Source organism: Corticium candelabrum, chromosome 10 (assembly GCF_963422355.1).
Source record: "Corticium candelabrum chromosome 10, ooCorCand1.1, whole genome shotgun sequence".
Lineage (NCBI taxonomy): Eukaryota > Metazoa > Porifera > Homoscleromorpha > Homosclerophorida > Plakinidae > Corticium > Corticium candelabrum.
The window spans coordinates 6,185,270-6,213,204 of record NC_085094.1 but is presented as its reverse complement, the minus strand read 5'-3'; the positions used below and the strand labels follow the sequence as shown (position 1 = coordinate 6,213,204).

General features: G+C 43.3%; 3 protein-coding genes across 4 annotated transcripts in view; all 3 read left to right on the top strand.

The window, feature by feature from the left end:
• The first annotated feature begins 90 nt into the window (after nucleotides 1–90).
• LOC134185340 (uncharacterized) lies at nucleotides 91–22,942 on the top strand. Its single transcript, XM_062653122.1, has 30 exons — nucleotides 91–235; nucleotides 294–334; nucleotides 422–493; nucleotides 559–622; nucleotides 679–816; nucleotides 1,906–1,996; nucleotides 2,055–2,149; nucleotides 2,210–2,272; nucleotides 2,328–2,383; nucleotides 2,444–2,523; nucleotides 2,815–2,883; nucleotides 2,939–3,045; nucleotides 3,101–3,151; nucleotides 3,220–3,387; nucleotides 3,467–3,674; nucleotides 3,750–3,841; nucleotides 3,908–3,955; nucleotides 4,203–4,256; nucleotides 4,310–4,612; nucleotides 4,668–12,769; nucleotides 14,563–15,106; nucleotides 15,188–21,129; nucleotides 21,186–21,288; nucleotides 21,343–21,492; nucleotides 21,866–21,964; nucleotides 22,019–22,132; nucleotides 22,194–22,292; nucleotides 22,347–22,448; nucleotides 22,502–22,606; nucleotides 22,699–22,942. The coding sequence occupies exons 1-30, from the start codon at nucleotides 149–151 to the stop codon at nucleotides 22,741–22,743; spliced, it is 17,292 nt and encodes a 5,763-aa protein (XP_062509106.1). The 5' UTR covers nucleotides 91–148; the 3' UTR covers nucleotides 22,744–22,942.
• Nucleotides 22,943–23,079: 137 nt separating this feature from the next.
• On the top strand, nucleotides 23,080–25,161 carry LOC134186199 (uncharacterized). Its single transcript, XM_062654115.1, has 9 exons — nucleotides 23,080–23,384; nucleotides 23,465–23,618; nucleotides 23,719–23,787; nucleotides 24,072–24,134; nucleotides 24,212–24,284; nucleotides 24,344–24,391; nucleotides 24,582–24,721; nucleotides 24,784–24,849; nucleotides 24,909–25,161. The coding sequence occupies exons 1-9, from the start codon at nucleotides 23,327–23,329 to the stop codon at nucleotides 25,081–25,083; spliced, it is 846 nt and encodes a 281-aa protein (XP_062510099.1). The 5' UTR covers nucleotides 23,080–23,326; the 3' UTR covers nucleotides 25,084–25,161.
• A 211-nt stretch (nucleotides 25,162–25,372) lies between these two features.
• The window catches only part of LOC134185682 (protein wntless homolog), a 4,048-nt gene continuing 1,485 nt past the window's right edge, over nucleotides 25,373–27,935 (top strand). The window contains exons 1-9 of one of the 2 annotated variants that reach the window (XM_062653533.1): nucleotides 25,373–25,503; nucleotides 25,570–25,839; nucleotides 26,595–26,713; nucleotides 26,792–26,926; nucleotides 26,980–27,116; nucleotides 27,306–27,346; nucleotides 27,407–27,534; nucleotides 27,730–27,827; nucleotides 27,890–27,935. The exon at nucleotides 27,890–27,935 is cut by the window's right edge and continues 18 nt beyond it. In XM_062653533.1, the coding sequence (XP_062509517.1) occupies nucleotides 25,404–25,503; nucleotides 25,570–25,839; nucleotides 26,595–26,713; nucleotides 26,792–26,926; nucleotides 26,980–27,116; nucleotides 27,306–27,346; nucleotides 27,407–27,534; nucleotides 27,730–27,827; nucleotides 27,890–27,935 (1,074 nt within the window). In that variant the 5' untranslated portion in view covers nucleotides 25,373–25,403. Of the gene's footprint in view, nucleotides 25,504–25,569; nucleotides 25,840–25,893; nucleotides 26,549–26,594; nucleotides 26,714–26,791; nucleotides 26,927–26,979; nucleotides 27,117–27,305; nucleotides 27,347–27,406; nucleotides 27,535–27,729; nucleotides 27,828–27,889 lie in introns of those variants that run through there. The other variant, XM_062653534.1, reaches the window with a different exon arrangement.

Below are 27,935 nucleotides of genomic sequence, written 5' to 3'. Positions count from 1 at the left end.
TGTCCGAGAAAAAAGATCACGTGATACCAACGGAAAAGGGATCACTTGGCGCGGCATTCCATCCATCTGCGTGGGTGGAGTGTGTTCCGGTGATCGGTTTGACGTATGCAAGGTCGACTCTGAGATCCCTACGGTCAACGAATCAGCAATGGACGAGGAGGAGCAGCAAGTTCTGAAGCTCCACAGTCCGAATCGGGTAGAACAAGTTTCATACAAGTGGCCTCTCCTTCGCAATGTGAGTTGTATTGAGAGCGGACGTCTGGAAATATTCAGTTGGTGTTGGATGGTTTTAGGACACAGTCGACGAAGCGACAGAGATTATAGACACCATCAGGTAGTTAGGGCCCCTTGCTGGGCACACTGGCTACGGTTCGAAATCGATTTTATGCCAACCTGTTGGTATTTTTACGATTGTGCGCAGATGGGTGTGTAACGATTTTGACAACATGAAATTGGCAATGAACAAGTGGTTTGATGACGTGGATCCGAGCAGGTTCTTTTCTGCGTTACGTGGGCGTGGCACGTCAGAACGTTCTTTATGTTGTATTCGCTTTGTAGCTTTGAGAGCATGAAATCTTTATGTGAGAGATATAATCGAGCTATTGATGGAGTGAAGAAGCTGGTAACATTTTGTTTTCGCTTCTAATTCTTGCGTGATGGTCAATTGTGCCTTGTAAGTGGGCGGGGCAGATGCCACCAGGATGCTTGAGTGAACGGCCGTGTCCGCAGTTGTTGAAGCATATCATCACTCAGGCGTACAATCATGCAATACCTAATCCCGGAAAGCTGAACTATTATGAGCCATTTTCACCGGAAGTAAGAGTTATTCTCAAATGTGTTTAGCATCTGTCTGTCTGTCTGTCTTGTGTGTGTGTGTGTGTGTGTGTGTGTGTGTGTGTGCGCGCGCGTGTGTGTGTGTGTGTGTGTGTGTGTGTGTGTGTGTGTGTGGCGTCTGTAGCTCAGTTGGTTAGAGAATTACATTTGAGAATGGAAACATCCGGGATGTTGAGATTGTAGGTTTACAGACGAGGACAAATGTAATTTCCTAGGGCAAGAAATTTACACACAATTGCCTCTCTCAACTCAGGAGTATAAATGAGTACCTGGTCTTTGACTGGGGGTGGACTAGACCGCTGGCTTAGCAGAACATCACGCAGTATATACGAGTACGTGTGTAAACAGGTACGTGTGGACGTGATGTCCAGTCCTGCAGCTGCGCCAAAGTCAGTGCCCTTCGATGCTCTGGCCATGTATGAAGGGGTTCGTCAGCGTGGCTTCAAACTTTGAGTAGCGCTGGGGCCCTACCTAGAAATAGGCAGGGAGTGGTGTCTTCAGAACTTTCCAAAGGGCATATCCATTTTGTCCGTGTGTGTGTGTGTGTGTGTGTGTGTGTGTGTGTGTGTGTGTGTTTGTCTGTCTGTCTGTCGCCTGTTTGTCAATTTTCTGTCTGTTTCAATGAATTTAATTTGATTTCAATGTCATTATGGAGGCAACCATTATACTGAGTGTAGGGCAGTAGGATCTTTGAAGTGCAAAAATGGTTCACTGTGTGTGGCGCTGTTAATTTGTTGATATGGATGCCACTAATATGGTATATGAAGTTGAATAATAATCATCGGATCAGTAAATTGTATGTACTATTGCCACTGCTTCTTGACATTTTCCATTATTTTTAACTGTATTTCTTGTTGGAAAAGCAAGTGGACATTAATCACCTTAACTTTTTCAGACTTCTAAATCTGGTAGTTTAGTTCATTTCTGGTTGTAGTGTTTGGATGTTGCTTGTCTGATTTGTTAAATGATTTTTGTTGACTTTCTTGTAAATTTGGAGACATACGTAACATTTATAGAAGCATATGAAAATTGACTTTTTATCTATCAGGGTTTGTTATTTGTTGCTTGCAGGTGTATGGTGAAACATCTTATGACTTGGTTGCTCGAATTATCGAAGAAACTGACATGACTGAGGATGACGTGTTTATTGATCTTGGCAGTGGTGACTTTAGAACTGAGATCTGCTTTGAGCTAACTGTTGCAATCGCATTTTTGTGCAGGTGTTGGACAGGTAGTGTTGCAAGTAGCTGCTGCAACGAAGTGTCGCGAGTGCATTGGCATAGAGAAAGCAAACGTTCCAGCTCAGTTTGCAGCGGTACCATGTCAATGCTTTCTGTGAACCTGTGTCTGCGATTGTAAACTTTATCATACGTAGGAAGTAGATAAGGAATTTGTTCGGTGGATGGCATGGTATGGCAAGAAGTATGGACAATATGAAGTAAGTTGATGGTACATTTGACACATAGCAATCAATGATCACTCCGTGTTTTCAGTTGTTTCATGCTGACTTCTTGGATCCATCTATGGACAGTAAACTATCATCTGCAACGTAAGCTGCAAGTTTGTGTGAAGTGGTTGCAAATTTCATAGTTTTTGCTTTGGTTCTTAGTATTCTCTTCTGCAACAACTTTGCATTTGGGCCTCATGTCAACCATCAGCTGAAACTTCGGTTTTCGCATTTGAAAGAAGGTACAGTGCATGTTTTATTTTGAGTACAGGTTTATTACACACGCATGCACACACACATACACGCACACGTGCGCACACACACACACACACACACACACACACACACACACACACACACACATTATAGGAAGCATGTGAAATTAATCTACAGACAGTAAGGAGTACACACCAAACGAAGAGTTCAATGTATAGCTCTTGTTAGCCACAAGGTTGTAACCAGATTTTAGTGAGTTTGTTTACTAGTTGAATGAAGTTATGTTCAGTCTGTCTAATTCCGTGTTTCTTGTTTAGGTACAAGAATTATCTCATCGCGTGAGTTCTGCCCTCTTAACTTCCGAATAACAGAGAGAAATTTGACTGGTTTGTTTCTTGTTGTCTACACCTAATCACTGCCACTGACTGACATGTATGCTAGATATTGGTTGCATGATACGTGTGTCTGAGTTGTCTCCAATGCGAGGCTCGGTGTCCTGGACAGGAAATCCAGTCTCGTACTTTTTGCATGTCATTGACAGAACAATGGTATAGCATTCGCTAGCTAGTTAAACCACTATTAGTGATTGAATTTGTGGTTTAGCTTGAAGATTATTTTCGACAGCAGAAGGACGGTGTCAGTGCATCTACAAGAGTGGGGCATTATGTTCCATCTTTAGCACTGCCTCTAGCATTGCTTGTTTGTATATTTGTTGGACTTAGATGGCGAGTGAGGATGCAACATCTGATTGGAGTGTATCTCCCAATGGTGATGATAGTGAGAGCGACGAGAGTGCAGAGAATGAGGTGTTTGTTGGAAATGGTGTGCTAAATCAATGGGCACAAGGTCGCAATGGAATAACACGGAATTCAAGGAGATCAAACAATCATGTGAGCCAAAATTTGCTGCCTGCTTGCGTTGGACCTCAATTTTAGCTAAAGTGAGTTGGTTTGTTGTCTGGTTGTTTAGTTCAATCATACCAATGGCTCACGTCAAGATCTTCTTCAACAAGCTAACCAGTCAAATTGGTCTACTTGGTCTACAAGGCATAAGAAGTCACTCAGATTAGTCAAAGCAGCAAAGGTAGCAAGGGCAAGGAAAGTAGGTAGACCAGCAAGTCAGCTGCAAGTTAATGGACCAAATAGTGAACTGGAAAAGAGCATTGATAGACTCATGGGTAAGTGACCAATTCCAGTTATCAAATCATGCAACAACTTGCAAAAGTGATGTATGACTCAATTTGTTGTGACAGTGAACTTTAGACGTGAATTTTTTACATTTGCATTGTACATGAAAGGCCAAGAATTTGCTTCAAATCTAAGATCTCAAGTTGAAGTGGAGGAGGTACAGTGTCGTCAAAAAATTTTAAAGGCTTGGAATTCACTTTTGGTAAATTCTACTTGTACTTAGCAATTGCAGAAGAGACTCACAGAAGATCGTTGTAAGCTGGAAGCTGAGGTTGGTTACCTGTATCGTGTTGTTTGTGAGGGGAACCTTGGCATGGTAACTGTCCGTTACTTTGACTTACTGGAGATGTATTGTACCAGTGACCCGCCACTTGGCTGTGATTTCTGTATAACTCATGCTGTCTCAGCCATTGTGTTCATTTTGCGTGTGAGGATAATTTGTTGTGCCATCATATGGATAGTTTAGTAGTGGTTGGTAGCTTGAAGTTGTTAATTAATCTTAGTGATTGGATGTACAGGTAGATGACATTGTCAAGAAAACCGTTGTTCTAATTCACAAACAACTAGATGAAGTTAGCATATTTCTCATGCTGTGTTGCCCTATTGACTGTTGTTTGGTTGTTAGCTGGGAGTATGCGACCACACACCTGATGCTATGGTAAATGCAGCAAAAGCAATGTTAAAACAAAACAAGGATCTGAGAGAGCAGGCAGCTGAGTTACGACGTGACATACAACAGCTAGAAAAGACTCCAGAACGCACTAAAGCTGAAGTTGGAGAAAGGCATGGAGTGAAGAACGGATATATAAGAGACACGCAAAACGACCTGAAGGAGAGAATTGCAACCGCAGTGCAGGAAAGAAACAAACTGCAGAGACAAATGGGTGACCTGCAAAGAGAAGTGAACATGCTGACTGAAATAGTAGAGGTAAAATCATTGCCATCCATCCCGTCCAATAGGTAATGCTTTCTACTCTTTGTAGTTGAAGCGGTTGCTGGCGGAACGCACAACTCCAGCTACCAACGAAATAGAGAAATCAGAGAAGAAAGCTACAGAGGTGGCTAAGGGGAAAAAGAAACAGAAGAGACGTTCGGCAGGGTCTTCTCAACTCAAAGTGTCCAAAACACAACCATTGATGCCAGTCGTATCAGAGAATAACACAGCTGGAAGTGACAATCTAGAGCTAACAGTCGCTGCTGCTGTAAATACTGGTATTGAAGAACAACACGTGGAAAGTGAGATGGATAGGACTGTAACGCTTAAGGCTTTCAGTGAGATTGAAAAGATACCTGTTAATAACACAGGGGATGTAACTGATTCAAATGAGGCGCATCGAGTTTTCAGTGGGACTGGAAGGGTATCTACTGATAGACAAGATCCAACTGATTCAAAAGAGACACATCAAGCCTTCAGGGAGACTGAAAGGATACATGCTAATAACAAAAAGGATGCAACTGATTCGAAAGAAGTACATCAAATCTTCAGTGAGACGGAAAGGATGACTGATAGACAGGACACAACTGATTCAATAGAGCCAGATCAAGCCTTCAGTGAGGTTAAAAGGATACATGCTAATAGTAGAAAAGATGCAACTGATTCAATAGAGGTACATCAAGTTTTCAGTGAGCCTGAAAAGATACTTGCTAATACACAGGACAGAACTGATTCGAAAGAAGCACAGCAAGCCTTCAGTGAGACTGAAAGGATTCCTGCTAATGACACAAACATTGACGATGATCCAAGTCTAGTTAAAGCCAAACAGAGTTATGTTGTTGCTAGTAAATCGGTCGGTAAACGTGGCAAAGCAGCAGGGAAGCATTTCAGTGGTACAATGCGGTATAGTTCTCGAATTGCAGTAAAGCATTTGGAGTCGGCATGTCCTGTAGACGCTTTAGCTGTTCAAGAGACATTACAGTCAATGGACATTTTAGACTCTCCTATAGAAGTAGTCCAATCACATTCAAGAGAGGTACGCAATCTTGGCAACATGTTTCCTTTACCCAGTAAAACAAAGCTACAATTTCAGTCATCATCAGCAATCCATTCAAAGCCAGAATCGACAAAAACAGAGACATGCATGAAGACTGCAACCAGAAGGAGACGAAGGAAGAAGGTAGAAGCAGAGAAAACAACTAGGGTGAATGAAGAAATTAAACATTCAAATTTAGAGATGACTGTATTGGACAAGGGCAATGAGAAAGACCAGACAGATGAAAATGATGTCTCTCATGCAATAGAACAAACGTTCTGTACTGAATTGCATTCGAAGGGTGATACAGAGAAAATGGCCCCTATTTCTAGCGAGGCAGACGCCTTAGTTGTTCTACCTGATCAACCTCAAATTTCTGTTATCGAGCAGTCAGATCTTGAGCAGGTGGGACATTCTGTTTCTGACACAGAAGAAGTAGAACAGCCGAAATCCTTGATACCTAGTATTGTCACGTCGTCATCCAGCCTTACTAGTGCTGTTGTGATGTCAGCAGTTGCCAGTTCCTGTCATGTTTCAGTGTGTACATCTCTAACTGATGTTTCTCATGCTCCATCGTTGAATACACAGAGAGATGAGCCAGAAGACAGCCATAAGTTCAACTGGAAAAAGAAAAAGAAGGTAACACGATTGAGACAAACAGATGAAACACTTGGCAGTCAGTACAAAACGGGACGCGTTTTCAAGAGCAGATGGGAAGGTCGAGGGAACAGATATTTGAGTGGAACCAGTGAGGGGACATCACACCATTCATCTTTTAGTTTTGAGAATAAGAAATCAGCAGCTCAATCAAACCATCTTATGCCATACACAAATATTGTGGAATCGAGGAAAACTCATTCTTTATTGCCTCATTCTTTATTGCCTCATTCTGAGGCTGACAAGTTACCAACAAATCAACTGAATCTTGGCGTGCAATCAAGGAATGATAGAGTCCAAATACCAAAAAGCAACCCTGTACCACTGCTTGACCAAACTGAAATAGCAAGACTTCGCAGTACACAGTCTCCTACAGGTAAAAGTGATCAGTCAGTAAGTCAATTTCATTGTTCACCTGTATTACAAAATAGAGAATTCATGTCAATTTGTGGGAGTTCAGCATCTGTTACTTGCGGCATCGAGCAGTCACATCATTTGAATTTTGTATATAGCCGTGCTCAGCATCCTAAAGAGATGCAGATACCTGAAAACAATACCAAAGTTGAACATTACTCATTCTCTAGTTCTTCGTCTGCCATGCCAATTTGTGGAAATTCAGCACCAGGTACTTGTGGCATCGATCAGTCTCATCATTTGAATTTTGTATATGGCCATGCTCAGCATCCTAAACAGATGCAGTTACCTGGAGACAGTACCAGAGTTGAACATTATTCACTCTCTACTTCTTCGTCTGCCATGCCAATTTGTGGGAATTCAGCACCGGTTACTTGTGGCATCGAGCAGTCTAATCATTTGAATTTTGTACATGGCCATGATCTGCATCCTAAAAAGATGCAGTTACCTAAAAAGATGCAGTTACCTGAAAATAGTACCAGAGTTGAACATTACTCACTTCCTAGTTCTTCGTTTGCCATGCGTTTGCCCAGTGGATCACACTCGTCTGTTGTAAAAACGTCTTCTCAGTTTGGAACAGAACACATTACTTCTCAGCCCCCAGCTGTTGCATCTTTAGTTACTGAGCAATCATCGGGTCAGAAAGAAGGTAAGAAGCCAACCTCAGTGAAACCAAAGCGAGTGTTGTCTATTAAAAGTTATTGGGAAAGCCGTCAAATGGAAAGGACTGGTAATCAGAAAGACCAAGAGAAGAAAAACAAGCTAGGTGAGGTTGCTGCAATCACTACCAAGAAGGAAGGTAGCTCAGTTGATGGTCTATCACAAAGTGAGAGCTATTCTATTGAGGTAAAGGGAGGTCAAGAACGGATGCAACGCTGCAATCAGCAGAGACCACGTTCGATCAGTCAGGATAATCTTGAAGACGGGCAGAAGTCTTTCTGCCAAAACAATCTGTCGATCTTGGGTGTGTCTCTGACTAAGGTTGTTCCAAGTAGAGGAAAACATCTGGACGGAGCTCACAGACCACCAGCTCCACTGCCACCGCCACCGCCTTCTACAGTACTGCAGTCTTCTACGAGCGGCACTAAACTGGATAGAGATCAATTGAAAGGGAACTTGCAACGGGGAAACAGAATACATAATCATCATCACCGTGGTCATCAGCACCATCATCATCATGGTCATGGTCATCGACATCATGGACATCGACATCGTCATCATCATAAGCGAGAGAAAATTGGAGAAAAGGTTTTACACCATTCAGAACAGAAGAAACGTGATGAAGATGGAAGTCCTAGTAGGACAATATTTGGAATTCGTCTCCCGTCGTCAGTGGCTAGAAAAGTTAATTCCGTATTACCTCTACACGTACAACACCAAAGGCCCAGTCAACTGAGCATTGTTCGTAGGGATGGTCAAAATGATTGTCAGGAATGTTCAACAGAGAAGCCCGTGGTCACTCAAAACATCGTCAGTTCTTCAACTGAACAAGAGGCAAGCAACGATCAGGAGACTACGCGTGTTTCAGAAGAACTTCACGTCGGTCAGCTGCAAACTGATTGTCAGGAATGTTCAACAGAGAAGCCCGCGGTCACTCAAAACATTGTTAGTTCTCCAACTGAACAGGAATCAAGCAATGATCAGGAGACTACGTGTGTTTCAGAAGTCGGTCAGCTGCAAACTGATTGTCAGGAAAGTTCAACAGAGAAGCCCACGGTCACTCAAAGCATTGTCAGTTCTCCAACTGAACAGGAGGTAAGCAATGATCAGGAGACTACACGTGTTTCAGAAGAACTTCACATCGGTCAGCTGCAAAGAGATTGTCAGGAAAGTTCAACAGAGAAACCCGCGGTCTCTCAAAACAATGTCAGTTCTCCAACTGAACAGGAGGTAAGCAATGATCAGGAGACTACGCGTGTTTCAAAAGAACTTCACGTCGGTCAGCTGCAAAGTGACTGTCAGGAAAGTTCAACAGAAAAATCCGCGGTCGCTCAAAACGTTGTCAGTTCTTCAACTGAACAGGAGGTAAGCAATGATCAGGAGACTACACGTGTTTCAGAAGAACTTCACGTCGGTGAGCTGACCACTAAGACCACCAGGGAAGATACTCACGTTTGTGGACCCAGTTTTGAATGCTCTTGTGGTGGAGGTGCTATCTCTTCGGCTGAAGATTGTTCTGCCACTGCTGGCAAAGAGACAGCTACTGCTGTTTGTGAGAACAGGACTGTTGATGGGGTAGAGACAATTCTTGGTGCCAGTCACGAAAGATCAGACAGTAGGCTTGCGAGTTCTTCAGTTCGTAGGCAAGAGTCTGTGCTTAATCTGGATGCCTCTCCAGCTATAGTAGAAACCGCTGTGACTAATTTAACAGCTCTACTACCAACTGACGACAAACAGGCAAGTGCAAGCTGTCCGGAGGAAAAGTGCTCTTTAAGTGACTCAAATTGCGGTAGACCTGTAAAGTCGGAAAGGAAGCAGGAAAATTTTAATGAATTTGAAAGAACATCTGAGCTAAATGAGCGAGGTACAGTCGGTAGTTTGAAATCAGTAGCACCAATCGATCCAATCTGTGAAGTGACGACTGCAAACGGTATGAAGGACGGTAACCGAAATTTTGCCAGCCGTTTGGTGGTTGTTGATAGTGGCAATAATCAGGACATCGTTGATAATATGGAATTGTCTCAGAGCAATGTAACGAAGCTCGACGGTAGTATTGTAGCTGTCGATTCATCCATTATATATAAGCTTCCAGAAGTGTGTAAATGTGAGAGAATTTCTGCAACGTTGGATCAGAAAGCAGATGCTCTGAAAACAACAATGTCTCTCAGTGAAGAAACTTCAAACGAACTCGAAGCATCGATGTTCGCTGATGATCTAGCAATTGCGGCCTGTAGCAAACATGAAATGCCAAATAACTTGGAAGTAGTAGCTGCATGGCATGTCGATAGAACGAATAATGGTTGTGGAACAACACCTACAGTCAATACCGCTGATATTTCAGAAGCAATGCCTGTAAATGGTGAGCGGGAACGCGTAGACAAATCGGAACTAACAAGTCAGACGCCACCATCCTGGAATGACGGCAAAGCTACGGATGACGGCTCTGAAGCAGCGTGTTTAGTCGGCAGCAAGCGAAACGGTTCGGATACTGTGACTACATCATGTGAGGTCAGTGACCGGGGAATATTGGAAACTGGAAATGATGTGGCTCCAGTTGGTGAGCAAAAGACGTCAGACACAGTCGAAGAAATGCCTAGAGCTAGTGAGAAGACGGATGCCGATGCCGACAATTCGATTTCTTTGGATACGAACGTTTCAGTCAATGACAAGGAACCTGCATTCAGCTTGGAGCCATCTGTTTCAGCTTTTGTCGTGGACACCGTAAACCTTTTTGGAGTCAGACATGGTGAAACTGTAGGCAATATGCAACTCATTCCTTGGGTTAGTGGGTTTGTCGACATTTGTGCTCCAACTTCTTCAAGTCCTACATTTAATGAACCTAAAAGAGAAAAACGTTCATTGGCGAATGTTGAGGTATGGGCTGACAACTTGAAGGACGGTCTACCTTCTCATGACGATGCCTTTTCCGATGCAAGTAAAGCCCCTAAACATCAGTTAACTGTGAGCAAAGATGTGGTATCTACAGAAAAGGGTAGCGCCACAGACATAGTGCCAAGTACAAGTAGCAAGTATTCTCTGGTTGAGAGTGATTATGGTCTGTCATCTGCAGACGAAGCGCCGTCTTCTGATGATGAAGTCAGGACAGTTTCGTCTTTGTCTGTCAATGTGTCGCTGTCGTCGGTTCAAGTGCTTTGCCGACAACATGCAGATACATCCGACGTCGTCACTGTGACCAAAGATTGTGAGAATGCTATAACTGTAAGCAAAGAGTCTTATAACCACTTTGTAACAGAGAAGAAAGACTGTGAGACACCAGCTGAGTCTCGTTTGCAATCGGGCTTGTGTACCACTTCAGTAGAGGTAAACAAGGTGCCTTTATCTCGTCAGGAAACAGACGATCGTGAGTCTGTGGAGCGAGAAATATGTGGACCAAAGACGGTCGATCGTGAGTCTGTGGAGCGAGAAATATGTGGACCAAAGACGGTTTTAAAAGGGTCGGTCAGTTTAGCTTTGCAGCCAGACGATGGAGACAATAGGCATACATCGAGTGGGAGTTCAAGCCGCACAAAGATAATCAAACAGTCGTCTCCAAGTAGAATCGAGTCCGAGAATGCTTCGCATAACGGAGTTTCTAGCTTGCCGACCACTCGTACCGATCCTACTGCGACATCCAACTCTTGCATTGATCAATCAAGAAATGAGTCGCCAGAGCCTGCTTTGCAATCCCTTCATCACTCTCGCCAAGCACACTCGCTTCAGATTGCAAAGCACGATTCTAGTCGAGTGCAAGCAGACCGAAGACCATCGCGTGTCTACTCGTCCAAGCGTTTGCGCACGCAGGAGGACGAAGGTGATGGCGGTGGTGACGGTGGCGAGCGGTGTGCAAAAAGGCCACGTATATCTAGAAGTAATCTTGAACGTTTTGACCGTCGAGAGAAGAACACACTTTTGTCTCACGATAGCGATCGACGTTGTGATCTTCACGGGAAAGTGTGTCCTACTTCAAGGAATGATGATCAACGCTCTGACGGTCAGACAAGACCTAGACGGGCGACTGATGTTGGTTACCAAGTTTCTGAACGTCAAGCAAACAACAAACGTACAGGTGAGTCTAATGATGACGGACGACGTGGTGCTAGTAAAGCGGGACGTTTGCGTGACGAAGATCAACGAGTGGACATTGGAATGAAAGCTGCACGATTCCCTGATCTTAAAAGACGGACACACAATGTATTGATTCAGGCTGGTGCTGTGAGTAAAGCTCGCAATAAGCAGACCCGTCTCGCTCCCGATTCATCCGAATCGTCTTTCGATCATCATTGCAAGTCGCCGACGACGGCACGATGGCGTCAGCTAGCACTAATCGAGACAGAAGGAAAGCGTGCCAGTGAGAGCTCCCCTAGCAAGACGCTGGTACCTGATAAAATCGGTGTGGTGTGGCGACGAGTGAGGAAACCCACCCAAGGAAACAAGAAGTTCGAACTGTCTGATTCGGGTGAAGATGAAGAGATAAAACAGCGGGAAACACAACCAGTGCATCCTTTGGATACGTCTGGTGGTCGATCGACTTCTAGGAAGATATTGTGGGCAGGTGGGGCGATAAGAAGTAAGGAACGTAGATCAAGGGAGAGATTGCACCGTCTTGAGAGGAAACGAAGAGAAAAGAGTGCTGTGGAAAACGGTGGAAATAACTCTATGTCGCCGTCGTCACGTGACAAGTATCCCGACAGTCGCTGTTTGAGATCGGGACATCGCGTGCAGCGTCAGGGCTCACACGAACGACGCGACCACGGCAAAGAGCAGCAAACTCCGTCGGATATGTCTCGGTCTCAGTCAAAGGACGGAGATCGAAGTCGATCTCAGTCAAAGGACAGAGATCGAAGTCAGTCAAAGGATGGAGATCGAAGTCAGTCAAAGGACGGAGAGCGAAGTCAGTCAAAGGACGGAGATCGAAGTCGATCTCAGTCAAAGGACGGAGATCGAAGTCAGTCAAAGGACGGAGATCGAAGTCAGTCAAAGGACGGAGATCGAAGTCAGTCAAAGGACGGAGATCGAAGTCAGTCAAAGGACGGAGATCGAAGTCAGTCAAAGGACGGAGATCGAAGTCAGTCAAAGGACGGAGATCGAAGTCAGTCAAAGGACGGAGATCGAAGTCGACCTCAGTCAAAGGACGGAGATCGAAGTCAGTCAAAGGACGGAGACCGAAGTCGATCTGGCAGGAGCAAGTCGGGATCCGATTACGTGACGGAACTGCCTCACAAAAAACGCAGTCACTCGCGAGACACACACAATGAAGACAGTTGTAAACGCGATGGAAGTCACAAAGTTAGCTCACGCTTATTGGACAACAAAGATGATAGGAAACGATCTCGAAAAAGAGATCACCCAGACAGCAATCAAACCACCAAAAAAGTTAGGGAAAAGTAATTGTAATATATTTCGGTAGGCGTTGATACTGTTACGTATTTAAGAGTGTGTGTACTGCTAATTGAAGAGCATTTTGAACGCCTTTTGCTTCTCAATCTTTCTATAATAAAGCACTCGTATTATTGCCAGTTTTCTAATAAGCGTTTCTGATCTTCTGACTGCGTCACATTGTATACCAATCATTGAATGTTTAATTAAGCTCTCAAAGTGTCCAATTGATGTGAGTCGTGTATATACAGTTGTGTACATATATAGCATTGCCAGCAGGCTGTAGTCGAGATCAACTTTGATTACACGGATTTGTTGCTGTACACTGCGAGCAAGAAGAGGATAGCTGTAGATACCCGAGATTGTCGTGATGACCACTGGTCAACTCTGAGCAACAGCAATCGCATTCATTGTGTAAACAGAAGTGTGTGTGTGTGTGTGTGAGTGTGCGTGCGTCTGTCTGTCTGTCCGTGTGTATCCGTGTGTGTGTGTGTGTGTGTGTGTGTGTGTGTGTGTGCGTGCGTGCGTGCGTGCGTCTGTGTCTGTGTCTGCGTGTGTGTGTGTGTGTGTGTGTGTGTGTGTGTGTGTGTGTGTGTGTGTGCGTGCATCTGTGTCTGTGTGTGTGCGTGCATCTGTGTCTGTGTGTGTGCGTGCGTGCGTCTGTGTCTGTGTCCGTGTGTGTGTGTGTGTGTGTGTGTGTGTGTGTGTGTGTGTGTGTGTGTGTGCGTGCGTGCTGCGTGCGTGCGTCTGTGTCTGCGCGCGCGCGTGTGTGTGTGTATGCGTGCGTGCGTGCGCGTGAGTCTAGATATGACCTTAATTAAAGGTATTGCATACAAGGTTATCTGGTATATATTCAGTTAAGAACAACAGCTGCAGTCTTCGTCTTGTGTCTGAGGTTGGGGCAAGGCAATACAGTGGCTATAATTCTCGGTAACGGAACATATCAAAATCTCTTTCTAAAATTTACATTTTGTGTTTGTGTTGTTGTGAACGTACAAAGACCGAATTCTACTCTAGATATAGATATATGTTTAATCAACTGAGAACATGCAGGCAACTGGAAACAACGGATTTCTCCCAGACACGCAGCGTACATGTGTACTATGATTATTTATTAGTTCTCAACTGTTTGAAGGTGTTAATTAATTAATTAATTAATTAATCTATATATAAAAGTGTAGATTAGTACGTAGATATAGATGATTAGCGACAATTCTCACCGGTGGTGTACGTTTTCTTGTCTAGCGACTGTTTAGCTTCATTTCCATTGTAAAGAGTGATAGCTTTTGGCTCCGTAGTTTAGTTATTACTCGTACTTCCGTGTGTTTACGTGTCTAGCTAGTTCAAGCTAGAAGTGCCTACTACTAAACGGGTCGTGCATGCCATGATGTCTGGACGCTATCCGACGAGTGTGCGCAGGGCTGGGCATCCGAGCCTCCATGTCCTCTCCGGAAAGATGTAGGTGGGAAGGTCCGTATGTACCACTTAGTAAGTTATGTTCGCCATCTTCTATTCTCACCACCTCTATTGTCATTGTCATGTGTTTATTTAAAATACATTATTAAATTTTGGTAAATACACTATAGCTGACTTTTTGGTGCCCCAAGACTAATTAGCTTTTAGGACCGCACGTGCGCATGTCAACACCAGCGGCGCGGCGTGGACAGAGGATCGCATAACTCAACTACACCCACGCATACATCTGCCCGCACATGCCCAGTAGCAATCTGGTCGTTGGTCGTAGGCAGATGTGACAGCTAATGAGACGCCTTAGCTCATCTTTGGCAGTGTGAATAGCCAGCATGTCAAGTAAGCGTGGCGACCCCAAAAAGTCGAGCGTCAAATCCAAGCCATGGCGACCGTTCAGCCGGCGAAGCTCGAGAAAGAAGAAAGAAGAAGACCAAGACGAGGCCGATATCGGTCGCCGACTCGCCATGGTTAGCGTACCAGCAACAACAGCAGACTACACGCCAGGTCCGAGCGTTTTTCGAGATGACGTTCTGGACAGAGGCCGCTTCCGTTCGGCAAACGTCTTGTCGGAATCTGTAACGTCTCTGGACGTATTGACAGGCGTCAAGGAGGGAGAGAATAGCGTTTCAACGAGTAGTGGGAACGCTGCGAATGCCGAAGATGGGGCGAAAGACAACAGGGAAGCCGTACAGTCTTCAGAAGCAACAGTGTCGGAGATACGCGCCATTACTCAACAGATTGTTCAGTTGCAGAAGGCGGATGACGACAAGGAGTCAGACGACGACGACAACGAGTCGGACGACGTGTCGAGTGACTCGGACGGCGAGGTGAAAGGTGTTTCTCAGGAAACTGGGAACGAGAGCCAGTCGACGGAGGTTAGTATAACCACTTCCGGTTTGACCGGAAATGCTTGTTAGTTTGCGTATTGTATTGTGATGTTGTGCCTGCTTTTTCAGCCGTTTATTTTCATGAATCGTTCTTTTGCGGAATCTGATACTGCTCTTTTTACACCGCCTCCTAAGCCTCCTAGAGCTGCAGGGAGGTCGACAGCAACAGCTCAGTCTGCACCTACCACTCCTCAGGTTCAGACCACTAGTGTTGATGAATCGTCTTCGCAGTCTCAAGAATTAGATATCAACGTGAATTCGAGGCCAGGGAGCAGCATACTGCGTCGTAACAGCAGTCGGAGAAATAGGAATGCAGCTGTTATAGGAAGTACTATTGTTGTCAAGTCAGATGGCCAAAAGCAGGTTGCCGATGAGACAGATCAAGGAGGTAGTAGAGTGACGAAAAGGAAAGCAAACAGATTAATGGCTGAAGAACAGAAAGAAGCTCTAAGGCGATCTGTGTCAATGGGCAGTGACTTCTTTATATCTGAATTGGGAAGAGACGAAGAGGATAGGAAGAGAGCAGTAATTGATACAAAGACAAATCCACTTCTTGATGACCAGTCAGTGAAAGGTACGGCAGAGATGTCTGAGGAGCGTGCAAAGAAAGATGCATCTCCAAGTCCAAGCAGTGGCTCAACTGCTTCGTCTCCTTATTCATCTATTCGTAATATCCCAGCTGGTTTAGTCAGTGACATTCGTGCTGAGATGGACGGTCTGATGTCACGAATTCGTGCACTAGAGGAAGAGAACAAGATGTTACCTGCATTAAGGGATCAGGTTGTTTCCCTAGAGCATGACAAGCAGGAACTACAGCTGGACTTGGAGAATCAAGGTTCTATTCGACAGTGGACTAAAGGAGCTAGGAAATCGATGTCTTCTAGTTTGGTTAGTTTGCAACTTTTACAGGAAGAAAACAGGAGAATACCTGACTTGCAGCAGAAGGTGAGTAATTTAGAAGAGGAGAACAGGGTACTGAGACAAGAGAAACAACTGCATACTTTGCTTCCAGAGAAGGCTGGAGTAATTGAACTGGAAACCAAGACTATGGTAAAAATGATTGAGATAGAGAGATTAGAGGCAGAGAATCAGAGACTTCTTGAAGCTCTTCGACAGAAAGATCACCTTTCACAATCCCCGGCAGACACAAGGCGTTATGGTGATGATGAAATTCGAAGGAAACTGCATGAAAAGAACAAATGTTTGGAACAAGAAGTCAAACGACTGCAAAAGAAAGCTGCTGATGCAGCTTTGATAAGCCAAGTGGCTGACAGTGCAATTATTAAATGGCGAGAATTAGAGCGACAAGTAAAAGATCTTCCTAAGCTACGCTCTCAAATAGCTAAATTACAAGAAGGTAAGTCACGTTTGGAAACGCAAGTGAACCTTTATCAACAGCAATCGCACCTTCAACCAGTTCCACCTGCAATGAGCCCAATGACAGTTTCATCTCCTAATTTATCGGTTATTTCGTCTGGAAGCACGTCATCAATGGATTCATACTCGAAGCCAGTTGGTGAAGGCATTCAGCTGAAGTTAATTGACGAAAATGTGAAGTTGAAGAAAGTTAATGAACAACTAAAAAGCAAATGTAGTGGACTAGCTCAATCTGTGAATATACTAAAGAGTCAAATGGAACAACAGAGGCAGCAGCTATCAGAGCAGCTAGAGGGAACTAGACTGGAGTTGACAGTAGACAAACAGCAGCTTGAACAGGAGACAGAACGGTTGAAGCAGCAGAACAGACGGTTATTGGTGGAAGCTCGAAGCAACAAAAATGCTCCTGCTGATGCAATTGCCAAAATCAAGTTACTTGAGATGCAGACCAAAAATGCTCAGGAGCAGATAGAAAAGCAGAAGGAAGAAGTTGGAAAGCTGAAGGATCGGCTGACTGATTCTGAAAATGAGGTAGCTGATTTGAGGAAGATTAGTACAGGTCTGAATGGTTTCTTTGCTCGCCTGAGTGAGTTACAGGATGCATGTGGATTAGCAGATGTTGCTGTTGACAACGTTGGTCACGCCACAGAGGTGATTGAGGAAACACATGGACAGTTGCAGAAGTTGCAGTCTTCCTGTGAAATGCTACGCCAAGATCGTGACAAACTGCAGTTTACATGTGAAGCTGCACGAGCAGAGGTAGCCATAGTGCAGGGGAAGATACACAGCTATGTGGGTGAACTTGCGTCGCTTGAGAAGCGACTGCAGGACAGCAACAGGTCTTTGGGATCATTGCGCAAGCAGAATGAGCAGCTGTTGGTTGAAAAGCAGGAGTTGCTGGAAACAGTACGGGGGCTTCGTGTTGAGAATGGATCATTATGGCAGAAGTCAAAGGAACTGGAAGAACAGAAGAGGACTGCAGAGATTGAACTGGATAAAACAGCAAGAGTTTTAGGGGTAGAAGAGAGGCAAGGAATGGAGTGGAAAGTGAAACTCAACAATAGTGAAGACACTATTACTGTTTTACGTGATGAGGTCAAGGCTCTCAAATGGGACAAACGGGAATTAGAAAGTCGTCTGAAGATCTTGGAAACTACGAATGCTGAAAAACATCGTCTTGCTCTAGAATTGAAGGAACAAGAGGTGATTATGTCAGTCCAGGAAAAATTTCAAAGGCAACTACAAGATGTAGAGTCAGTGGTTGAAGAAAGGCAGCAGGCTTTGGAGTCTCATATTACATACTTGGAGGAGATGAATGAAGAAAAGGCAAAGCGATGCCAGGAGCTTCAGACAACCTTGGCAGCTGCAAAAGAACACAATGGAAGTTTGCAACAAGAACTAAGAGAACTAAATATGCGGGTGCAGTCTTGTGAGGATGAGGTCAGCGCAGTCCAGTCTCAGAAAGAGATGTTGTTGAAAGAACGTGAAAAGTTTAGCCACGAGAAAGAGGAAATGCAGAATTCTCTGGATGAGCAAAAGTCTCTTCTCTTGTCACTTCAAGAAGCAAGGCAGCAGATGCAAGATAATGAGTTGAAGCGACAACAGTTAATGGCTGGTTTGGAGGCCGAAAGAGATGCTCTCAGAACTGAACTAGCAACAACTAAGGACGACAAAGGTGAGAAAGATGCTGAACTGAGGAGCTTGCAAAAGCTGGTTGACGAAAAGAACAGTCAGGTTGCTGACAAAGATGAAGAAATACAAAAGATGTGTGCTGAGCATGAGAAGAAACTGAGAGAGAGAGAAGGTGAAGCAGGAATAGAATCTAACAAGCATCTTCAGCGAATTGAACAGCTTCAGCTGCGTGTTGCAAATCTTCAGAAGGAGCTGCCTGCTGCTGAACTGGAGACTCAACAATTGAAGGAAACTGTGGACCAGTTGCAACTACAACTTTCAACGACTGAAACTCGACTGGCATCAGAGCAACATAGAACAACTGAGCTTGGTGAAGATCTTGACTTGCTTTGTGGTCAACTTGAGAAGGAAAAGACAGAGCGAGATGGCATTCAAGCTGCTTGTAAGACCGCTCAAGAAGAACTAATTGTTTTGAAGACACAAATGGGCACAAGGGATAATCAAATAGATGGGTTACAACATGATTATGATGTGACTTGTGAGAGGTTGCAGCAAATGGAGACAACAAAGGATGAGTTAGTTAAAGACAAAACGACCTTGGAGGAACAAAATCATGTAATGGCAACCAAATGTGAAAAACTTGAGAAGGAACGTGACTTGTTGTCTGAACAATGCAAAGAAAGTGATCTCGAATTTCAGCAAATGACTACCAGTTTGTACAGTGTTTCTAGCAGAGTTGAAGAGCTTGAATCAATAGTTGCTGATTCAACTAATGTGAAAGCTGCTCTTGAAGGAAGGGTTGATGAGCTGACGTCTCAAATAAGAAAAGCAGAACAGCAGGCTTCTGAACAACGAGAATTAGCTGCTGTGCTACAGGAAAGGAATGGTGAATTGATGCGCCGTGTTCAGCAATATGAAGATGAGACTTTGCCAAAAATGAAGGAAGAAACGTTACTTGTGGAGAAAGAAAAATTAGAACTGGAAAATTGTATTTCTTTGATGACAACAAAATTAAATGGTTTAGAAGAACAAAATGAGGCGTTCCAAAAGGAAGTTGAAGATTTGCGAAAGGCAAGAGTTGAAATTGACTATGAGAAAGATCGCTTTAGTCGTGAATTGTCTGAGCAGAAAGGAAAGGAGGCTGAAATGGTAGACAAGGTAAGGTCATATGAAAAGGCAATAGAGGCAAGTGAGAAACTAGTGAAACAGGTTCAGGATGCGAAGGCTGCTGCAGAGGAAGATGTCAGGTCGTACAAATCAAGAGTGGTCTCTCTTCAGTTAGAGAATGAGCAAGCTGAAGATACTGCCAATGAACTACAGAAAGAACGTCAGCGCCTCCAAGATGAGTTAGCGAATCTACAAGAGAGTTTGAAGAAGTCTGAGGAAGTAGAACAGAATATGAGAAACTCTCTAGAAGAAGCAGAACGATATCGCAAGGAGTCTGAGGCACAGATGTCCAGTCTAAGGGAAAATAATAAGCAACTCACTGAAAATTGCAGCAGACTAGAGTTGCTAACAGAATCACTGGAGGATGCACAACAAGCTTATGTCTCTAATATGCAAGCATCAACAAAGGAAGTGGAAAGACTGACTGCTGCTAACACTGAGCTAACTGAACATTTGCAAGCACGGCCTTCATCGCAATCTATGTTGGAAGACAATGCTGCTGTATTTGATAGTGACGAGACACAGTTTCTGAAATCTGACAATGCTTTACTGAAAGATAAGGTGCACCATTTGTTGGAAAGTGTGGAGCAGTCACGCGAAGAGAATCGTCAGATCCAGTTGGTCATTGACGAAATGGAGCAGAGTATACCAGACATTACAAGCAAGAATAAGGAACTACAAGAACAGAACAAATCATTACGTCAGCAGATTCAGTTATTGAGTACCAGATTGAAAGATGTTCAAGAATTGGATCAGGAGAAGATGCAGCTGGAATGGAAACTTCAAGACATGGAGCACACTCTTCCCATGATTCAGCAACAGAAGGAGGTGTCTGATGTTAAAGCACAAGAGGCTGAAGAGCTGTCTCGGCGTTGTCAGCAGTTACAATACAAGGTGGCTGACTTGGATGATGAACTATCTGTCCAGCGTTTACATGCACAACAAGTCCCACTGCTCCAAGAGCAATGCAAGTTTAAGCAGAAAGAAGTGAAAAGTCTTGAAGGTGAGATCAAGATAATGGGGAGAGAAATAAAAGAACTAGAGTTGGAAGTGGCCGTGTGGAAGCAGAAAACACAACAGCTGAAGGAAGATAGAGAGATGCTGCTGTCTGATGTCAACGAGTTGAAACAAGCAAATCAGAGATTGTCACTGTTGGTCGACAATGACAAGCAGGACCATGTGGAACGTGATGCTCAAGATATGGCATCATGGCAGCAAGTTATTGCTGAATTGGAACGTGATAATCAGCAACTACAGAAACAACTTGATGAGAATAGTGCAACACAACGACGCTTGGAAGAAGAAAACAGAGAAATGGTACATTTGAATGACCTGGTACTGGAACTCGAAGAGGAAAATAGCAAACTGCAGAACAAGCGGGACCAAGACAAGAAAAAGATGAATGAACTTAGTCAGCAGATAAAAGAAAGTGCTCTTCTTCAAGATGAAGCTGAGACAAAAGATCAAAAAATGCAACGCTTGACTACAGAAGTTGGCAACTTAGAGGCTCACGTGTCTGAACTTTTGAAGGAAAACGAGCAGTTACAAAGTGAGGTCAATGGTTATCGTAAATCTAAAGGATCAGAGGCAGTGCGACGATCTACTTCACCAGAAAGTGCTCAGCGAGACAGTAGTGTTGTTTTGACTTTAGGAACAAGAGTTAGAGAGCTAGAAACTCTAGTGGCAGAACTGCAAGATGAATTAGATCAATCACATGTTCAAAATGGAACCGATCGCAAATCTTTGACAGGCCAGAAAGATACTTCTCCTCCACGAAGACTTTCTCGAAGGTTGTCATTCTTGCCAAGTCCGAGTGACAAAGGAAGAGGCCATCCGTATGTGTTTTTCAAATTGCACTACAGTTTAGTGCAGTCAAGTTATACTTTTGCAGAGATTTTGCTGCTGAAGCTGGATTTAGTGCACCACTATGTGACGCCTGTTCCCTTCTGGTTCCTGTGCTGGATGCTTGTGAAGAGCCACATTCACCAAGAGAGGTTTGCTCTTTGCAATTGAGTCACTTAGTTTGTTTCAGTGTTTATTTGTAATAGATTGTCGCAGTGGATTTAATTAAAAGGCATTGGTTTACACTGACATCTGGTGAAAAATGCTCCGAATTACAGCTGAAGAAATGGGTGAAAGCATTGGCACAGATGTCTCACAATCTGCTAAAGTTTGTCATTAATTCTTCAGATGGCAATGTAAGTTGTAGTTTGTACATCGGCGCATACTGTTTGAAGAGTTGCTGTACCTTCACTGTGATATTTTTACTTTGTCTCAATGAGGTTAGTTGTATCTCAGACTCCATGCATTTCAATACAGACAGTGTCAAGTCTCACACATAAGCTATGTTACCGGAGAAGTGTTGTAACTAAAGAAAAACTAGTTTTGTATGGGGCCTCTTGAATGTACTTGTGGACATCATTCGACAAGCGAGAAGGACAAAGTCATTTATGAAACTCAGCTGATTTTGTCATTTTACTGCAATAACTATAGCTGTCTAGTACATTCTGAATGTCTGCACATGTGCACTATTATCGTCTGTTTTATGTAAGAAGAGTTGATGTGTTACAGGGTAACTCAGCTCTACACTACCTCATATCACAATCAAATTTTCCTGGAGTAGAAGTTCTGTTGGATTCTAACTACTGCAATGTTAACATACAGAATGCTGTAAGCTCGCTACTATATGTCATGTAGGGTTCACAATCAGTGCGTCTTGTGTAGGGTGGTTACACTGCTGTGATGTTGACGGCCCCTGTAGAAGTACAAGGTCATGTAGACAGGAGAGTACTACGGAAACTATTTATACAAGGGGATGTGAATGTCAGAGCTGCACGGGTCAGTCTTCAGTGATTTTAGAGTAGGAAACTGCTCGCCAAAGTGCTTTGTATTTGTAAAGGATGGACAGACTGCACTGATGTTGGCCGTAACACACAGAAATGTTGAACTAGTGAAGTTGCTCCTGGCTGCAAAAGCCGACTCCTCGATGCAGGACGCGGTATGCATAGAACAAGACTGATGCCGGTCAGATACCATTATTGTTAATGTTTAGGATGGTTCAACTGCTTTGATGTGTGCTTGCGAACACGGTCAGGAGGAGATAACGCGGTTACTATTGGCCCAACCTGGCTGTAATGTCAATGCTAAAGACAACGTATGGTGCAGATCGGTACATGTTGGCTTTCGTTGACTAGTTGTGATGTGTAGGACGGATGCACGGCTCTCCAAGTTGCGATGGATGCCGGTCACGAGGAGATCGCTACACTACTTTATGCTCACATGGTCTACATGAGCCCATCTGCAAACAGACGAGTAAGACTCTGTCTGTTTGCCTGCTTGCCTGCCTACGTAGTTAAATTTCTTTATTCGTGCTCTTTCATGATTTTGCTGTTTCTCATTTTTAGCAACTTTCTAGGACAGCAGCTCCCAGTACTAATGCAGCAACATAGTATCAAGGCTGTTTGCTATATTGACTGGTTTAGGACAGCAGTACAACATCATACTAACACATTTTGCAATGCAGTATAGTGCACTTCTGACGACATTGGACACTTGGGTTTGATTACATTTGGCATTTTTCTACAGCAACTCCTCATTTGGTGTTGAACTAATGATTCTGTAGTTTAATTAATTAATTAAGTTAATTAACTTTGTTGGTTGTGTACAGTATCACACTGTAGAATTGACGATGAGGTTCTAGCAGAGACAAAATTATATATAAATCTAGTGTGGTCACCCATCATGTAGTCACAGTACAACACAGCCAGAGCCATGTGGCTTTGACACAACACTTAGCCTCGGGCTTCCAGACCAGAGAGCGCATGAAGCGCGCGAATCTCTCAAACCTTTGATGTAACTGATGGAAATGAAAATCTCGACAATTGCGCAGTGATACTGTAGATATGCTTTGTCTGTTTGGTGTGGAAATCCTACTTACGTGTTTTATCCGGGTGTTGGAGGATGGAAGTGATTGTGACCTAGAGGAAGGGTGGGGTTTGCGTTTACAGTCTGTTGGAGCTGTACGCTGCCAGAATGACGCACAACGAACGTCGAACTCACTGGTTTAAAGAGGGCCTAATTGGACTTGGCGGTAGAATTGATTTTTTCGACTTTCACAATAGAAAGTCGGTTGTGTTCGTGCTCTCATCCACTTTCGTTGTGGGTCGACAGTTGGCTGTTTGTATGGAACAACAAGTGTAGCGGTAGGCCACCCGTTTGACACAATCAAAACAAAGATGCAGGCTCAGGCCGGATTCGAGAAGACGACAATGCTCCAAACGTTGACTAGAACACTGAGAACACAGGGAATCAAAGGACTATACAGGTAGACATTACGCGATAGTCTTCTGTTTGTGAACACTCCTCTATCACTTAGAGAGATTTAGATACGGGTGTGTACATGCGTTTGTTGTGTTGTTTTACAGAGGATGTATCCCGCCTCTGTGGGGGTCAGGAATCTTCCGTTCAACGCAGTTTGCCGTCTTTGAGGCTGCGTACGTTCTCATCTGTCATTGTTTGTCGTGTTACGTTAGTTGGAAACTTGGAAGTATCCGGAACGATTGAATTAACTAAAGATTGACACAAATTAGTGTGACAGCATACAAATCATTGTGCTGAGTTATATATATATATATATATATATATATATATATATATATATATATATATATATATATATAGTATATAGTATTTATATACACAAAAATAATTAATAAATATATGGGTAGTATCTCTATAACAAATTTTGGTATAAATTTTAATATAAAATTTGGTCTAGGTATACATTTATGGATGGCACTTTTGTGACTAAAGAGATTCCAAACACTGGTGGTCTGCAGATGTACGTTTCTTCTGTATTTTTCTCTTTTTATTGATTGGCACTTTGTTAATTAATTAAACTGTAATTGTTTGTGTTAGTCGTGTTGTCCTTGGAGGTGTGATAGCGTCGTCTGCTAGAGCTGTAATTGAGACTCCTTTGGAACTGGCGAAGGTGTGTCTGAATGGTTTTCTGTAGTGTGTGGTTCAACAGTCTGACAGTTTGATGTCAAGGTCAGAAGGCAGACAGGCCAGACGTGGTCATTCAATCGATTATATCAGGTTAAGTGTTTATTAGATATCATGCTGCACGCTATCATCACATGTATTATGTGTAGGTGTGTGTGTGTGTGTGTGTGTGTGTGTGTGTGTGTGTGTGTGTGTGTGTGTGTGTGTGTGCGTGTCTGTCTGTCTATCTGTCTGTCTGTCTGCACGTGTGTATGTGTGTTGTAAATTGATTGTTTACAAGTAGGGATTTGGGGTAACCTGGATTCGTACTGTTGGATTGATGACAACATACTTTATTCTAATTGACTCTATTCGACGTCACTACAATGACCTTTTTCAACGCCCACTCATAGGGCCATTCCTTGTATCAGGATTTGCAGCCACGTAAGTTGTTACCCAAACCAGCAAACAACATTTCTTGCCTGAAATCCTAATTGTGTTTGAAGTTTTGCGTGGTGGGTAGTTTGGCCATTTGAGAATATGAAATCTCAGGTACAAGCAGACTACGGCGAGTAAGTATTTCAGTCTATTCCGTGATCTGATCTAGTAGATCTGTGTCTGGTGTCGCTAGAAAAATGCCTCTTTGGAAACGAATGCAACTAACCGTGCGTGAAAAGGGCGGATTCTTTGCTCTGTATCGTGGAATTGGACCTGGAAGTGTTCGAAGTTTTATTGCCAATGGTACTAGTATGATAGTAATGTCGTGGGCACAGAGAAAAGTTTCGCAGCTTGGATTAAGGATATGAGTTGCATTTATTGAAAATATGTCCACCCCTAATGTATAGTTGTTATTACATATTGATCTAATATATTATTATCATGGACTTTTGAGTTTAGTACAAGTTGTATTGCAAGGTAAATAAAACAATAGAAAATTTGGCAAACAAACAATTATATCATACACAGTGAAGACTTCTCTACGTTTCATCTTGCTGATAAGTTGTGCATACATGAGTACTGTACTTGCATGTGTCTCTCTCATTTGCGTACATATACGGGCAACAGATTGTTTACATTTACGGAATTCTCCCGGATTAGGTACTGTACTGCAGTAGCAATTTATATAATGGTCTCTACAGTGGAACAATGGAGCGGCAAGAAGTTGTCAGCTTTTACGATACTTCTTCTTATTTTCTTTATAATTTTCTTCGTCATAGGAGGCTCGGGTAATAGACGCAAAGTTACAGACGAACACATTGTGTCGAGCTACTGACACTCTCATGCTTTTGCAGGTCCAAAACCGACTTCTGCTCATCTAGTGCTGTTTCGAGCGTGTTTGCTGAAGAAAGTTCCAAACAAGGAGTCCATGCAACGTCCTAATGAGTGCGACGGCGCCAATGACGTCGAACTAAACGACCTGTCGTCTCGTCAGGACGGCAGGTATAACAACATCGTCTTCTTTGCCAAGATTCCTCCTCGACAGTACACGATGTCTCGCTGGTTCCACATGATTATGAGCACAATTCGCTTCGAGGTGGAAGAAAAACTCGAAGGCGACTCTGGTATCAGTGACTTCTTAATAAGATGTTGATTTATATATCATAATAAGATGTAGATTAAATCCTAGAGACGTAGTTTGAGGTTTACTAATAATTGTTGACCATATTGACTGTTGCTATTTATCAGAGGAATTGACAGGTTTTGGGTACTAGGTGGCACTCTAGGTGACAGGTTGGTTGGGGTGTTGTTGTGACAGGTGCGCTACTTAGTTTGCTAAAAACAATTGCAGTGCAGAAACTGCAAATCTGTCTACCTGCCTGGGTGCCTGCATGCATTTGTCTGTCTGTTAATTTCGGCTTTGCCACATCAGGGTAGTTACTGACTGCATTTTTTAACTAGACCTGATACAATGTGTGCTGGCCTGCTGATGAAATCAAGACAATTGTACAGTATATTTGCGCAAAAAATCACAACTACAGGAGCTGACAAAATTGCCATTAATGATAGCATGCATACAGCATAAGTTGTATTGTGATGTGCTAATTATTTTTCTGTGTATTTCTTCTTGACATGGTCTGTCTGTCAACCTGTGTATGTGTGTCTGTCTGTCTGTCTGTCTGTCTGTCTGTCTGTCTGTCTGTCTGTCTGTCTGTCTGTTTGTGTGTCTGTCTGTCTGTGTGTCTGTCTTTCTGTCTTTCTGTCTGTCTGCAAACAAGAGAATACATTGATATTGTCACCAGGACCTATACAGCTATGTTCTTTCTCTGTAAAGTAAGCCGATTAGTTTTACTACTTGCCTATTTATTTATTAACTTAGAAATTCCTGGCAAGGGCCGGTTACAATTCACTGCTAGTTTATTCGGACGTCAAGATGACACCAAAGACTGGAATCTCATCAAAGTCAGCGACGGATCGAGGGACATTGTATGCAGTGGTGTAAGTCATATTACTGTTGTTACGCTCACCAGAGAGCCATAGTTAGTACAGTGAATTATGAATTACAATTTGGTACAGAAACACTTGATGTGCGAAGATGTTCCGTTCTTTCAATTACACAGCACTTTTTATAAATCATATTTGATCAACTTGCATATAAAGCGCCTTCAAACGCTGCAAAGGCGGTTTTATCTGAGAGACATCTGGTTTTCGGTCAGTGTTTTGGTGTCGTCACGAAATGCACGATTAATTGTTTGTATGTATAGATAATCCACTGGAATACAAAATTCAGTAAGATTTTCTTGTCACTGAAGACGGTGCTCTTTCCTGTCAGTCTGCTACTTCTCGTTTGGTATGGCTATCACACGTTTGGTAAAGGTCGTCAGTCGTGGCTACTGGAGAGGTGATATTAGTTATATTGTCATTTCTCTTATTTAAGTGTGTGTGTGTGTGTGTGTGTGTGTGTGTGTGTGTGTGTGTGTGTGTGTGTGTGTGTGTGTGTGTGTGTGTTGTATGTATGTTATAGTATATATGTGTGTATATTCACTAAATTCTTGTTTGTATTTTGGTGTTTACTGTTTGTGTTTTATAGACTTGCGTTCACACTTGGAGTGTCAGTGGTTATACTAAACTGTTAGTTCTACAGTTGGATTTTGCATGAGTGTTAGGTACAGTACTGTGTGGGTGTTCTAGTGCCGGTTGACTGGATTATGCTCACAGCTGATGCTCCTGGGTTGACACTTTGGCATGATCTTCGTCAAGGGTTTTTCTATGCTGCCATTTGCTGCTTTTGGCTTATCTTTGTCAGTGAACATGTTTATGTGAGGTTACACATTACACGTGCTCACACACACACACACACACACACACACACACACACACACACACACACACACACACACACACACACACACACACACACACAATGAACTTGACGGAATGTCCACATGACCGCACTGTTACAGAAGTCTAATCATTGAGTACAATTAATATATAGACAAATGACTATATTTTAGGACGAGCAACCAAATAATTCCCTCAAGAGCTACTGGAAATTTATCATCCCAATCATTCTTACATGCCTGGCTACATTAGTTTATGGTCTCGTTGAAAGGTTAGAACTGCTGGTTATGGAGTTTCATCTCATTGTCAGTTTGTATTGTCTATTCTTGCCAGGGGTATGCAGATCAACAATCCGTTTCACACTGTATGGACAACTGAA

Excerpts from the sequence above, each read along its gene's own strand:
- LOC134185340 (XM_062653122.1), top strand. The coding sequence starts at position 149 with ATGGACGAGGAGGAGCAGCAAGTTCTGAAGCTCCACAGTCCGAATCGG. Across the intron at positions 21,965-22,018 it reads ATGTTAACATACAGAATGCT|GGTGGTTACACTGCTGTGAT; the intron begins GTAAGCTCGCTA and ends CGTCTTGTGTAG. Across the intron at positions 22,293-22,346 it reads ACTCCTCGATGCAGGACGCG|GATGGTTCAACTGCTTTGAT; the intron begins GTATGCATAGAA and ends GTTAATGTTTAG.
- LOC134186199 (XM_062654115.1), top strand. The coding sequence starts at position 23,327 with ATGACGCACAACGAACGTCGAACTCACTGGTTTAAAGAGGGCCTAATT. Across the intron at positions 23,788-24,071 it reads TTTGCCGTCTTTGAGGCTGC|GTATACATTTATGGATGGCA; the intron begins GTACGTTCTCAT and ends AATTTGGTCTAG. Across the intron at positions 24,850-24,908 it reads GTACAAGCAGACTACGGCGA|AAAAATGCCTCTTTGGAAAC; the intron begins GTAAGTATTTCA and ends TGGTGTCGCTAG.